At 41.8% G+C, this 15,447-nt stretch overlaps 1 protein-coding gene and 1 non-coding gene across 2 annotated transcripts; both read left to right on the top strand.

The window, feature by feature from the left end:
* Positions 1-2,207: 2,207 nt before the first annotated feature.
* Positions 2,208-14,195, top strand: hspa9 (heat shock protein 9). The gene is made up of 16 exons (XM_035668964.1): positions 2,208-2,526; positions 3,367-3,425; positions 3,650-3,737; positions 5,723-5,904; positions 6,124-6,248; positions 6,342-6,415; positions 8,012-8,118; positions 8,230-8,392; positions 8,479-8,571; positions 9,068-9,277; positions 9,783-10,010; positions 10,505-10,727; positions 11,094-11,188; positions 11,329-11,421; positions 11,695-11,835; positions 12,859-14,195. Exons 1-16 carry the CDS (start codon positions 2,446-2,448, stop codon positions 12,937-12,939), a joined length of 2,043 nt encoding a protein of 680 aa, XP_035524857.1. The 5' UTR covers positions 2,208-2,445; the 3' UTR covers positions 12,940-14,195.
* Positions 8,700-8,900, top strand: LOC118334136. Its single transcript, XR_004796999.1, has one exon. It is a non-coding gene; the product is annotated as a small nucleolar RNA SNORA74 (small nucleolar RNA).
* Positions 14,196-15,447: the final 1,252 nt, after the last annotated feature.

The raw sequence follows: 15,447 nt of genomic DNA on the forward strand, positions 1-15,447 counted from the left end.
TCCATTAAAACGCTCGAATCATACACTATAAATCAGGTCAATTTTATAATACAGAGATATGGGCTGCTAAGAACGTAAAGGTCACTAAGTGCCTTGCTCAAGGGCTTTGACATGGTTGATGTAAGCAGATGTTACATACTGACTTCTATAACCATTCACTGCTCCCACCTACTGGACACCATTAAACTGACATCATTAGAATCTTTTAAAATATAACTTCTCAATGAATTCTGTTCTTACAAATGAAGGACAATAAATGACATAAGCATAAACAAATAAATGCAGAAATAAATTACTACATACATAATTAACAAATAAATCAATTTTGGTCATGAAGATGGCTATTTCAACATTTTTCAAATGTATTTCTCTATTTCTTTATTTCTGTATTTCTACATGTATTTTTGTTATATATTTATACATGTATTTATTAATTATACATACATAGATCAGTGTTGCAGCTGTAATGTCTCAGAGATGATACTGACTATTCACTGGTGGTGACTTCCATTACCTTCTGTCTATGGATAAACCATTGATCAATTAGTTGATTAATTGATTGACAGAATGCAACTATTTTGGGAATATATTCACTGTGTGTAATTTTTCAACCACAATTCCAAACATTGTCTTGTTCCTGCTTTTACTTTGTGATGATTTGTTGATTTTCTTCTGATGTGATAGTTAAAAACTTCACCTTGGGATTTACAAAGTTGTGATGGTATTTTTCACTACTACCAATACTACATTTTTGATATTCTTTAAGAAAATAAGTGCAACAGATGAATGGATTCAAAAAAGAACTGTTTGTTGCAGCCCTCAGCAGTACAAATACTTCTGCACCATTTTCTTCTTCTTTTCATTTTATGGCAGATTGCAATCATTTACTTTGAAGATGTATACTGCCGTCTACTGTCCTGGGTTTTACATTGCTAACTTTATTAAATCCTGTGATCCTTCAGAATTTCTATTATTGCTTTCTGTGCATCCCTTATCCATTCTACAGTTCTTTCAGGCATTCCCTCCATGGTCCACTCTGCACCATCACTGATCATGGAAAATAATGCTTACATAGAATATGTAAAGAAAACACACCAACATTTGTTCTTTATGAAATACAACCTGTTTGATTTTTCTTCCCCTTTTTGAATAATTTTACTGTTTCATATAATGCACTCTGCATTTGTCCAGTATCACCACACTGTGGGTCAAGGCCATTGTCTCTAAACCAGTGGTTCCCAACATGGGGGGCAAGACCCCCACTAGGGGTCGGCAAAGCTTCACGGGGGGTTGCAAAGCCTTTTTGATTTTAAGGCGTGTAAGAAAGCTAATTGAAAATATACACAGTAGGCCTATATCTCAGCATCTGGTTCACTTCTCTGAAGAGAAAATTTAAAGATAGATAGATATACTAAAGTTGTTGTTAAGTTGTTTTAAATTGTCTAATGACCAAATGCCAGGGACAAGAAAACACTGAATTTGTCAAAAAAAAGAAGCGTATTAAGTATTTATGATTGTAAAAAATGATAAAAAATACATAGGCCTAATATAGACAGAATTTTGCACAAAAAAAAAGTTCTTACAACAGGAAATAATCTGCTCAAAGTTCACTGAGTTACTGAGTTCACTGTTTGGGTTCATTGCACAGTTTTGAATATAATATGAAATATCCAAAAAAACAGAGCTCTTAATGAAAAAGGTCGGGAACCGCTGTTCTACACAGAATGTATTCCAGTGGAGGACAAAGGAAAGGGCTGCTCCCAGTTTGAATTAAAGTTGCTCCCTAATCTGTTCAGACAGAGATTTCTCAGGTGTGTATGGATATCCATATGAATGATCACTGCGTATTCACAGATACAAGCCTCTTCATAAACAATAGCAATATTTCATAACACAACAGGTACGTTCATTCAGCATCACTAACGTAATACACGTGAAACCCCGTACCCCCTGTTACATCATGACCTTCACATGCCCACTACGTGTATGCGCTCTATTCTGTGCATGATCACAAAAAGGCAAAAAGTAGCAGATATGTTTTCAGTTTCTATATCAAAAACGTTTCATATATCATTTGTATTATATATTGATAAAATACGTATATTTATTTCACAAATACTTCTATAATATTTCCTTAACTGTTTCAAAGCACTCAGGCAGTAAATGTGCCGTCCCACTCGGGGTCCTTCAGCGTTGCATGGTGCAACATGTGTTGGATAATTCCAGAAGCAGCTCCGCAGTTCCTCTGCTCTTCAGTCCGAAGACAAGCCCCGCTGCTGGACCTGAGCTCGACCTCACCCCGGGAACACCGTGTGGAAGTCTGGAGACACGTAGACACTTGACTCTTTTTAGCTAATCTTCGCTGTTCGACAGTTCGGGTCTGTTTCGACGTTAAACGCTGCGAATTTTCTTAAATTGAGTTAGCCTGTTAGCAGAGTGGTCAGAATGTTGAGTGTCGCCAGAAGCGCTTCAAGGACTGTCCCGACCACGACCTGTGTCAGAAGTGTGTCCTCTTTGATCAAGAAGGTGAGTTTCAGACACATTAGTAACCTTTATTACCTTATTAATGTTCAGCGTGGTTTTAAGATTTGACAAGCAGCCGGCTAGCTTAGCATGCTAACTGTTAGCTGGAGGCCGGTTTACTCAGTCGTGACTACCACAATGTAATGTGTAGTTAGCAGTCAGGAAGCGGTGTGCTTTATTAAACTGTAGTGATTGACACTAATGTTCATCGGTGTGACGCTGTCTGTTCATTGGTGGACTTCACACTGACTGATATATAACGTGAGGTTCTTGGGGCTAAGCTAACAGCCTGCATTGTAGTTCTTACCTGTCACGCAGCTGAGTTAACTACGCGCTGCATCGTGTTTAGTTCAATAACTGTATGTGTGTGCTGTGAGACGGTGTAAGACAGTGTGTGTGCTGTGAGACGGTGTGAGACGGTGTGTGCTGTGAGACGGTGTGAGACAGTGTGTGTGCTGGTTCCAGGACTACAGTCGGATGAGTGACCTTCAGTGAGCTCTCCTCCTCCCAACATGCTGCAACATTTGTCACATGTTGTTCCACAGCTTAATGAACACTGTCACTGATCGTCTACACTGTTCGTTTTGCTCTTTTCGATGATATGTTGTCACACATGAGTCGGCAGCTGTCTATCAAACCTTTCACCGCCTATAGATTTAAAGGTGTATGGCAGTATCTGTCTGTCTATCTTAAATTCAGCTGTATTTTTTGCAATGTCATGTTAAATTAGTAACATGATTTTAATGATGTTGATGACACGTTGGATCCATTATATGTATGTGTATGTTATATGTTAGGTTACTGCTAAAACAGCTGTCTGACTGTTTTGTGATGTGTTCACAGGCATGCTGGAGTGGTTTCCAGCCAGATGCCCTCAGAGCTCTGTCCAGGAGGGACTATGCGTGAGTATGAGCACAAGCTGTTTCCTGTGAAATGCACCTTGAAAATGGGTGCTGTCGTTCATTAAAAAGTAGTTGATACTCTAGGATCACTTTCAGTCCACATTAGTGACGTTTGACCCCCAGGTTCTCATACAGGTTCTAATGGTGTTATAGGCTCCTGTTGATTGTTAGAATACTGGAGTAAAACGTGATTCATTTCTAACATAAGTGTGTATGTGTTGTAGGTCAGAGGCTGTCAAGGGTGCAGTCATTGGCATTGACCTGGGAACCACCAACTCCTGTGTCGCAGTCATGGAGGGCAAACAGGCCAAGGTGAGGATGAGCAGACACTTCACACGTCTGTCATGGACGGTACTAAATGTGCTCAGCTGATCAGGATAGGTTTAAGTCAACCTTTGTTGATCCCCAGAGGGAAATTCAGCCTTTCTCTCTCGTGTTTATTTCGTAATACTTACATCGTTTTTAAAACCTGTCCTCATCCCCAGTTAAGTGTCTGTGCAGTTACATACAGTCAAATGGAGTTGGGACAGAGGATTGGAAGATTGTGTAACAGACATCTGTAGCCCTCTGTCTCATGATTTAGAGACTAATGCCAGCTGTCCCTAGGTCATCAGATGACACTGATACATTTAATTTATAATATGCCCAAATCACACTTATTATTAATTACGAGACTAAATACAGCAATTTGCCTTAATTTGCACCTAGATTATGCAAAAGTGGAGTTGGTCATGGCCTAAATGTGCTATAGATGGTTAAAATAAGGCCCTTAGTGTCTTTTGGAAGTCTGTGTAGATTTTCCTTGATTACTGATTTCTTGGATCTTAGATACCGACTGATCCCATCACATGTACTCTCTGATGCCTCCTGAATCTCTTTGAATCTTGCCTACTAATAGATATATTTGTTAATGGTGTGGCTCAATGTTGGGTGATATAAAAGTAGGGATGCACTGATATGAACATTTTGGCCGATACCGCGATATCCGATATATTAATTTTGCTGTTATGGCCGATAACCGTATTTAGCCGATATCGAGTGTTTTTTTAAAAAACGTTTCTGAGATGAATAAAAATTTTTGTAAGACTGAAAATCATGCAAACTGAATATTTGAATGCCTTCCTTTATTTCAGAACGTATTTTACTTCCAAATAACAACGGTTACAGGGCTACCATAAAACATAAGTAACCCAACCTTTACCACCTTATCAAACATGCCAGTATTCATGGCCACATGTTTTCAGCTCTGTGCACCTCCAAATTAAACTCAAATCTGTGAAAGGCTAAATCAAATATCTAAAAAACATGTCCTGACTGTTTAGTGCACACTTTTTCAACTTGCACTGTAATTTGCAATCATCAATTCCATGTATTAATCATTTCCATTACCGTGTTGGTTATTGACCTGCTTTTGGGCTGTCCTTGCCAAATTTTTTGGTCTGGTCGAGTAACCTTACAACGTTTAGGCCAGCATTTCCATTTTTTCTCGCTCTTCAGTTTAACATCCCACCAAATCCTGTGCTGCCACCTGTCGCGTGCCCAAAAAAATACACATGCCAAATCCCCTCCCTCCCTCCCCTCTCCCCCTCCCCCTCTTCCCTCTCCCGCGACAACAAACAGGCAACTAGAGGATAAACATCGGTTGTGGATATCGGCCCAATTTTACTAATCGGAACCGATATCTGATATTAATGCCGAATATATCGTGCATCCCTATATAAAAGCATGACGCCATGCTCTGTGGAGCTGTAATATCAATAGCAGCAGAGGAGCATGTAGCAACCTTTTTTAAAGTAGATGTATGTGTTTTCTGTCACACATGAAAAATGTGGCCCCTTCAATTAAATACATTATCAGTCTGTCTTTGGTCAGTAAACAGTCAGAGGAGGACTTCCCCAACTGTTTGTTGTGACAACACTGCGTGTGAGAGCTCAGTAAACATTTTCAACTCTAGCTGTCATGTTGCCCCCCCTTAATTCGTGGTACCTAGAGTGACACTGCATCTGTTTGTGTCTGTTGGTGTTTGTTTGTCTTCATGCTGTCTAAACATCACTCACCATATTTGCTTTGCAAACTGAACTTTATCTTCATTACAGACAATCTTATCCAGTTTTAGTGGTTTTTACTTTAGTTTCATGGAAATAATGATCTTTATGTAAGACAAGGTGATTTTATTAAGTCAGTAATTAGTAATTAATTCATTGTGCTCTGAAAGCTATAACATGTAGAGATAAAGTGCAGTAGTTGGAAGATGGCCGGTGATGGCCCCAGTCTGAAGATTTGTTTCTGTCTCTCAGGTGTTGGAGAACGCTGAAGGGGCCAGGACGACTCCTTCAGTCGTCGCCTTTACAGCAGACGGGGAGCGTCTGGTGGGCATGCCGGCTAAACGTCAGTCCGTCACCAACCCCCAGAACACACTGTACGCCACCAAGAGGCTGATCGGACGTCGCTATGACGATGCCGAGGTCCAGAAAGACCTGTGAGTACACAGCTTGACCTCGTTATTTAAAAGGTTCTGCGTTCTTGCCTTTAAAAGTAATGTGGTTTCTCCACTTGAAACATTGATCACTCCTTCTCCTCTATGGGTAGATTTTATTTTTTAAATAATATTTCATTGTGGACTACTGAAAACTTGGACCCAGATAACTAAACCTAAAGTACATGTCTGAGATTAAAGTTAAATTTGTTTCATTAACAGGAAGAACGTCCCCTACAAGATTGTCCGTGCCTCTAATGGTGATGCTTGGGTGGAGGCTCATGGGAAAATGTACTCCCCCAGCCAGGCTGGAGCCTTTGTCCTGATAAAGATGAAGGAGACTGCAGGTATGACTGCAGAAGCACTGCATGAATCCGGCTAGTGTTGGTCCTCCCTATTGCGAGCGTTTGTCCCGGTAATGATTGCTATTTGTCTTACAGAGAACTACCTGGGAACCAAAGTGAAGAACGCTGTGGTCACTGTACCAGCCTACTTCAATGACTCTCAGAGACAGGTACACACACACACACACACTTACTACATGCCTCTCTTAAACTACAGTTTTATGCACCAGTGTGTATCTACCTAAGTAGAACCAGTCTGATAATTCCTATATTGTATTGTATGTATTCACATGAGCCCTAAAACAATCAAAATGTGTCATATTTCAGAAAGAACATGGCTCTAATGCACTAAACTCAGCCCTCCACCATGCAGCTGCAGGATTTTGAAACACTATTATTTGTTTCCTGATGTGCTCTAGTGTAAAGTTTCTGTGAATCTCCCAAAACTAGTAAATCATCTAGTCAGAGATTGTTTAATTGGGAGAGAGTCACTACTCTGGAGATTGCTCATTAAACATCTTTGATTTAACAGGAGAAGTGAGCACGTGCAGACTGCGGATAGATTGTCCAAAATATAGAGTTATTGGAAGGAGCACTTAAACCAAATCCACTAGTCTTATGATTAGATTATGAAAGGTGTAACTGTTGCCTTTCTAGCTACTTTTTTCCTGATCAGTCTGTCCACCTGTGGCATTTTTATTCACTTACTGTGGAATGAAATACAACCTTTCTACATCTACTTTTCAAAGTGACCCATGTCTCACTCATCAGACGTTCAGGAGCTTTGGAGGTAAATGTAAACTGTGAAAGGTATTTCTCTGAACGTGTCAGTGAGTCAGTGAAGTGCATGCAGTCAAAGGTAGCATGGAAGTTGTGGTTGGAGCATTTAAACGAGTGTCTGGGACTTACTTTAACATTAGTGTAAATCAACACATATCAACACAGCTTATGTTCAGTGCTCCGTTTTAATCTTCAAATGATTTGATAATAGACTGATCTGTGTTATCAGCTAAAGCAATTAGGGGCTGCTTATATAAGGCTGTAGAGGCCTAATATAGGATCACCAGTCACATGAAAGGTTTACACATCTTATTTTGTAAACCGTGTCACAGCTCTTGTCAATCAGATTTATTTGTCTTTTTAATATAAATATAAAATATTGGATGGCCAACGTGTCCAAAACTAAAGAGATGGCATAAGATATTAGGAATTATTCTCCAGCCGTCTCTCCTGTGGTCATTAATGATCAGGCTGTTTGTGCAGCAGTACAGATATCTTGGCACTGTAGTGGACAACGAGCTCGCCTTTGAGCTTCACGTGAACGCTGTGTGTTGGAAAACTCATCAGTGCATGTATTTTCATGGAAAGCTTCGAAGTTTTTAATTTATGACTTTCCACACCTGTACAAGGTGAGCTCCCAGTGTATCCTGGCTGATCCGGCCACCAGCTGTCTATCTGTCTGAGGAGTTTAAGTTCCGTCTGGCTGCTGATTCTGCCAAGATGCAGGACCAACAGACTTGCACTCATTTGTTCCTGCTGCAATTGGCCTCTTAAATAACAGATTTTTGTATGGTATTTATTGTTTATTATGTCTGGAGGTCCTGAGGTTACTATAGATGGCTGATTATCTGGAAATTTGAGATAATGAGCGTTTTTAAATGACCACTAGTGGTACTGCTGGCTGTACAACATTTGTCCTTCAGGGATAATAAAGACATCCTTAACCCAACATTCCCTTACGTGTGATGTATTTCTGTGACTTCCAGGCTACCAAAGATGCTGGTCAGATTGCTGGTCTGAACGTCCTGCGAGTGATCAATGAGCCAACAGCTGCTGCCCTCGCCTACGGCCTGGACAAAACCCAGGATAAGATGTGAGTAGAGAAGGACTACAGTCAGGCAAACACTGGTGCTTGATATGTCATTCTGTTTTTGGAGTTGCTGTTTTGTGTTGCCTGTGTTATTAAACTCGTATCTGTCTCCAGTATCGCTGTGTATGATCTGGGTGGAGGAACGTTTGATATCTCAGTCCTGGAGATCCAGAAGGGAGTTTTTGAGGTGAAGTCTACCAACGGCGACACCTTCCTGGGAGGAGAGGACTTTGACCAACATCTCCTCAAACACATCGTCAAGGAGTTCAAGAGAGAGGTAAATAATTCAGGTCTTTAGATACGCCCCTTATCTGTAGCTCAGTCCGCATTTTCAGGATTTCACGAGTGTTTTGTCTTTTTCAGTCCGGTGTGGATCTGACGAAAGACAACATGGCTCTTCAGAGAGTCAGAGAGGCTGCTGAGAAGGCCAAGTGTGAGCTGTCCTCTTCACTGCAGGTACACAGAACACCCTTACCCTTTAGTCAGAATACACATACACAGTTCAGATAGAAAATGCAGTCACTTAAACCTGTGTGCTCTTCACTCCCACTTATCTGAGATCATGTTTAGCCCTGAACCCACAGTCCAGCTCTCAGTCAGCTGTCCAGACTGTGTGTGTCTGGCTCAGTGTTACAGTGCTGGTAGAGAAGGTCCTGTGTTGTGCTTCACTGCAGCGGGTTCTGTTTTAGAGTCCGCTGCTGCTGAGCTGCTGCAGGACTCGGCCCAGTGAGAGTGGCCTGTCCTGATACTGACAGCAGGGCAGGCCTAGTACAGGGCCATACAACACCAAGTGAAGGATAAAATGATTTATGGACTGATGATGATTTGAACGGGAAACCAATAGAATGAAGCATTTGTGACTGTCATTGGAGGCGGTGTCAGACATTTAGTTACGGATCATGTGGAGTGGTGAAACCCAGTGTGATCACATTCTGCTCATTCTCTCTTCCAGACTGACATCAACCTCCCCTACCTGACCATGGACGCCTCCGGTCCCAAACATCTCAACATGAAGCTGACCCGCTCTCAGTTCGAAGGCATCGTGGCCGACCTGATCCGTCGCACCGTGGCCCCCTGTCAGAAGGCCATGCAGGACGCCGAGGTGTCCAAGGGAGACATTGGAGAGGTGCTGCTGGTCGGAGGAATGTCCCGCATGCCCAAGGTAACAACATGTGTTCATTTTGCCTTGAAAATCGTGTTCATTTCCGTTTGACAAGAGTCGTTGTAGAGAATGACAATCCAGTGTGAAGAGTGACATCTGCTGGGCAAAAGTTATATTACAAGTAATGTGGGTTTATTAGTGTAGAAGGTTTAAGCAACATTGTTAGAACACTAATGTTTAGCTCTTCTGGTTAGTAATGATAAAATCACACACAAGCACAAAACAGCAATTTTTACTGAAATATAAAGTAGTTAGCTTTTTTTTTTGTCAAATGTGTTTACCCTCTTTGTTGGGAGTAGCTTTCTGTGTGGCACTTTGTAGACTTTTATTTTAGAAATTGTGGCTCAAATGCAAAAAGAGAACCAAAGAAGCGTTAGCAGGCCATCATCAGTTGTAACTGAGTACACCTTCTACTGCAGTAGTTTGAATCGTACTTTCCACAGCAGAGGTTGCTTGAGATTTCAATAAAGGTTGTATAAATGTAACGTTCAGTTTGTCTCCACAGGTTCAGCAAACAGTTCAGGACCTGTTCGGCCGCGCTCCCAGCAAGTCTGTCAACCCCGACGAGGCCGTTGCCATAGGAGCAGCCATCCAGGGTGGCGTTTTGGCTGGTGATGTCACAGACGTGCTGCTGTTGGATGTGACTCCGCTGTCTCTGGGTATCGAGACCCTGGGTGGAGTCTTCACCAAGCTCATCAACAGGAACACCACAATTCCCACCAAGAAGAGCCAGGTACTTAAAGCAACAGTGCAGGGTGCTGTCAGGGTGCCCATGCATCCTGGAATATCTGGAAAACCTGGAAATTTAAAAACAAGTTTTCCATTCACGGAAACATCTGGAAATGACCAAATATCCTGATAATGAACTATGTTCTCCTGGAAAATGTTAGCCCCTCAAACAGATAACATTACATTCACACAACAAACACTTATACTTTGTCAAAAATGTTTTATATTGTAAAATAAAATAAATTCTACTCGATTTAAACAGTTATTTATGCTCTGCTGAGGCCGCTGTGGTCAGAACAGCCAAGCGTGCCACGAAAGCAAGCTAACGTGATGCTGACCACCATTGTGAGCAAGTGCTCTCCTGTATTGTCAGAGAAAGGAGGAAAAACTCCTGGGAAAAGACTTCTTAAAAAGAGTGGGAACCCTGACTGTTTGCCTATAAGGTGTCAAATGTGCGTGTGAACGTGTCCTAAAGTTCCTGTTTTTGCTCCCGTCCAGGTGTTCTCCACAGCGGCTGACGGACAGACTCAGGTAGAGATCAAGGTGTGTCAGGGAGAGAGAGAGATGGCGACGGACAACAAGGTGCTGGGTCAGTTCACTCTGGTGGGAATCCCCCCCGCCCCCCGCGGCGTCCCTCAGATCGAGGTCACCTTCGACATCGACGCCAACGGCATTGTCCACGTCTCAGCCAAGGACAAGGGCACGGGCCGAGAGCAGCAGAGTAAGATCCACTAACGTTGTAGCGTTCTCTTCACAGGATTGCTGAACGGAAGTCTTATCAGAATGTTTTTGATGTGTCAGCCTTCAGTGAGAATGAATGAATTCTGAATGCTAATGTTTATGCATGCTGCTATAACCACCGAGGACTAAACTGTTTCTGTACTTTCTTGTCAATAAGCCTGACAAAATGTCGTTGCAGTAAACAAACACGGAATATTCATCTTTAATTAAAAAGGCCTATTAATGAAATTAGTTTTGGAGCAGCATTTTGGGGATTTTGCTCCGTGTGTTCTGTCTTCTGTAAACTGTTCTATCACCAGTTGTACCAACGTCTGAGTGTCCTCTCGTCTCTCTGCACTGTCCTCAGTTGTGATCCAGTCTTCCGGAGGTCTCAGTAAAGACGACATCGAGAACATGATCAAGAATGCCGAGAGGTACGCAGAGGAGGACAGGAGGAGGAAGGTAAGGACCGGGAACGGTGCAGTGGATTAACATTCACATTAATGAGTTCTGTTGGTTCAGGACATTTCTGCGTATTTACTGTACTTCACTGATGTTTGGTCTGCTGTCGCCCCTCTAACTCTCATATTTGTTGTGCGCAGGACCGCGTGGAGGCCGTCAACATGGCTGAGGGCATCATCCACGACACAGAATCCAAGATGGAGGAGTTCAAGGACCAGCTTCCTGCTGATGAGGTACATCTTTATTTTGAATTCACTCAGATCAAGCTCGCTCTGTAAATGTGCTGCTTTGCATCGACCACCTTGCTTCATGGAGGAGAGAATTGTCGGGATACTGTGTGGAAACCATTGATGCAGCTCTCTGAAAGTGTTGGAATGCTGCCAACACAGCCGCAGACATGTCTCTCTAGTATGTGTTTGTGCCATAAAGACTGAACCGTCCTCCTGTGATGCGTTTATGCACGTTCCGGCTTTATTCGTTTCCTCTCCGCTTCTGTCTCCTCGCAGTGCACCAAGCTGAAGGAGGAGATCTCAAAGGTCAAGGATCTTCTGGCCAACAAGGACTCAGAAACAGGAGAGAACATCAAACAGGCGGCCACCACCCTGCAGCAGGCGTCACTCAAACTCTTTGAAATGGCCTACAAGAAGGTAGGAGCGTTAACAGTCAGCATGTGACCCTTACCATTGTTACTATTAGGTCTTGTTTGTGAACAGTTGTAGTGTTGGTTAATGTAAGACCATGTTTCCCAGAGACTTTGGTTGTTCATACACTTGTGTTATTGCTGTAAGAGCATATCTAATTATAGGACAGCACTTTTCCAACCTGGCAGCACTGAAGTGGCCTTTAATAATGAAGTTGAAACAGAGACAGCAGTGGGTTCAGTTGAAGGAGGACAAAGACAAAGCATCCTCTAATGAATTAACCAAGGAAATATTGTATAGAAATAACACACTGCCTGGACACACATTTGCTGAAGATGTAACTGGGTTCTTACAAGTTCTGTTTGGAAATGAATCAAAGTGTTAGTTTCCAGGTAAGGTCTGAAAATAGTCTGATCAATATAATCTATCGCTCATGTAAACCAAAAATCTTGTATTATTGGAATAAAACAATCCTATCATCATATTTATTTGTTGATGCCTTACTCTGGACATTAGCAAGCATTATGTAATTATGATCAAAACAGACAATCAAAGTTAATCTGAACTGCTGGTTAAACAAAGTATATAAATAAAGTCACAGTATACATTCATTGCTAAAGGACTTCTATAAACTGTTTTTCACTATTGCATGAACTGAATGAATAGCCCAGGCTTTTATTGCTTCAGTCACTGACTATATTTTGGCCCTAAACTCTTGCTGGGAAACCAGTGTGAATATTATTTGTCTAAAAAATGATACTATTGAATAATATATCAAATCAGGACACATGTTTCTGGATTCATTGATAAATGCTTTGAACAATCCCAATGTCCTGAAACCCAAAGTGATGAAATGGAACAAGTGTTTGTTTGACTGCAGATCATATGTGACTCAGATGTGATCTTTTGAATGATCCACATGGAATCTGATCTTTCTGATTCTGATTGGAAACTGAATTGACATTGTGTAAGATGAAGCGCTGCCAGCAGTCTGACACATTCTCTCCTCTAACGCACTCCTTCCTGCAGATGGCAGCGGAGCGCGAAGGTGGCGGCAGCAGCGGCAGCTCGGGCTCATCAGAGGGAGAGAAGAAAGAAGGCCAGCAGTAGACCTTTGCACTTGGATGTCTCACGTGGTTTCCATGACAACAGAGAACTGTCGGGGTGGGGCGGGTGGAAGTCTCGAGTGACAAGTTGAAACTTAGTCATTCTCACCGTAATATATTATTCTACTGTGTTTTGGCAGTAAAATACTCTAGTGAAAAGATAAACGTCAATGTACGCTCCTCCATGTCCTATGATATCCTGTCTGTTTGTAACTTAATTGTCTCATAAACAATGTATGTTTATTTTTACAAAGCTGTTAATTGAGGTAGTAAAAGTTCTTTCTTTGTCTAAGACATCATGTAGGTTTCATGTTTTCCTCAGCTTGTTTATGGCTCTGATCAGTTTGTTTGTCCCAGTTGAGTTCAGAAGCTCGTACCCTGTTTGAGCTCCCCTCATCTACACAGTACCATATTGTACAGCGCTCTCACCACGTATAGCTAACTTGTTCTAATAGTGTGCTCAGCAGCTCTGAGGTGGGAAGTTACTGCACAGGAATATTTAAGACTCTATGTCAGAAGCTTGTCAGTTCTCAGCTGTACTGAGTGCTCTCTAAAGATTTCTACACGGATGCAGGACTGCAGTAATGAGCTCTTCTTATTTCATCATCTTATTCCTGAAATCTGGTTCTGTTTCTTCTCATGTCCTCTGACATTTTAAACAGGCCTGATCAGGCCAGGGGACTGCATTCTCCTACTGATTAATAGGAGGCACAGAATATAAATATTGTGTGTGTGTGTGTGAGGATGGAATCAAGCTTTAGTTCATTTCTCATATTTGAAGTGTAAGAATGGCAGGCCTTGGTCTGTGAGAAACCCTGTGTTTCAGCTCTTTGCGTCCTCTTTTGTAGCGTTGATCTTGTGGAGGTGGCGCTGACTCCAGCTGAACTACAAAGCAGTCGGGTGAATCTGAATGTTGAAATTGAGGATAGAATAGAGGATGAGGCCTAGGTTTACTTCTCATTTCAGACAGACAGGTTGGGATGCAACAGAGCAGTAAAGGCCTGTGGAAACGTATGAGCCCAGCCCCGTCATTTCCCTCCAGGAGGAAGTTTAGTTGCTGCCATTAACTGCTCTGTGTTATGTGAGTGTCGCTGCTTCCTGCCTGATGGCGATCCCAGGAGCAAAGGCAGGAGGCAGCATATTGAATTGAAATAAGGGGGGAGGCTTGTTTATTTTGAGGGGTGTGATTATATTACTGGGTTAAAAATTGAGGGTCATGATAACTGTGGCTGTCTTTTCTAATAAAAATCTGAAATGTGACACTGTGTGATGATGGTTGATCAGTACATGCTAGTTTTTATGACACTAAGAAAGGCACATTCATTTCAATCTGTCCAAAAGCCAATCTTATGTTCATTAATGTAGCTATGACAAGAACTCCTGATTTCCTGTGCAACCATTCCCCACCTTTCTTTTGTCTGTAATTTGCCACACAAACATCCAGCAGAGGGAAGCAGTGCTTTATCTTTCAGCTGTTTTTAAACTGCAGAGATTTCCTACAGTGCATCAGTGGTTGAACGTCGTCCTCAGGTCCTGTGATATTGTGGAGTAATGCAGTGGATCAGGTGTCCTCTGTCAGCATCTTAAAGTGGGAGAGAGATGTAAACTCAGCCAGGACAGGTTTATTATTAAAGATGGAATAAAGGGGTTTCTTTGAATTGAGTGCATATACAAATGTGCACTGGTTGGTAATGATGCTACTGGTTATGCATACTTGGATAAAATATTCCTCTTTTAAAGATGATTTATTGGGCTTTTGTTGCCTTTTTATTAGCTAGTAGCAGCTAAAGAACCGGCCGCCGGTTGGACTCCGACCCGGGCCTCTGCACACTCGGGCTTGGTACATTCTAGCTGCTGAGCCAGCGGGGTGTCCCCTGATCATCTGAAGTTAATGCAAATTCAGCCAGTTCCAGTGAGTTCTGTGCACCTTGCAATTTTGTCCAATCACTGCAATATTTCTGCTAATTCAATCATTGTAGTGTCACCAATCATAGCCATCCTTCCACCATACGCCACCAAACTACTACTGATTTTAGTCTCACTTAAAATTTTAATGAATCATACAAAAAAGGAACTATTTTTTGCAATTTTTACTTTCTTCCACAATTTCAATGCAAATTTAAAAAAAAGCCTAAAACATCCCAAACACCAGTGAAATCCTGGAGGGACAGCATTGTCTGTGGCCGAATGAATTTATTCTTTATTTTGAAAGACAAAACAATACTGTATCTCTTCTCTGCAGCTGTTTTACAGCAACACTTGAAAGCAACAGACAAAGAAGTCGGAGATGAAAAAAGACTTGCACTTAAATGAATCCTTTGGCAGTATGCAGCAGATTGTGCTCTAGTAGTACAGTTTACTGACTGGGTTTATTTGACTTAAAGATAAAGAAAGACTTATTAAATGGGACCGAGGTACAGTAGAAATCATTTCATTAAGCTTACAGTAAGCTGAATTCCTCATTTAAGAGCTTTTACTTTGTGGACTTAAAAGTGGCTTACGGTCATGACTC

This window comes from Morone saxatilis, unplaced genomic scaffold (genome assembly GCF_004916995.1).
Source record: "Morone saxatilis isolate NCDOM2014 unplaced genomic scaffold, NCSU_SB_2.0 Contig22, whole genome shotgun sequence".
NCBI classification, from domain to species: Eukaryota; Metazoa; Chordata; class Actinopteri; family Moronidae; genus Morone; species Morone saxatilis.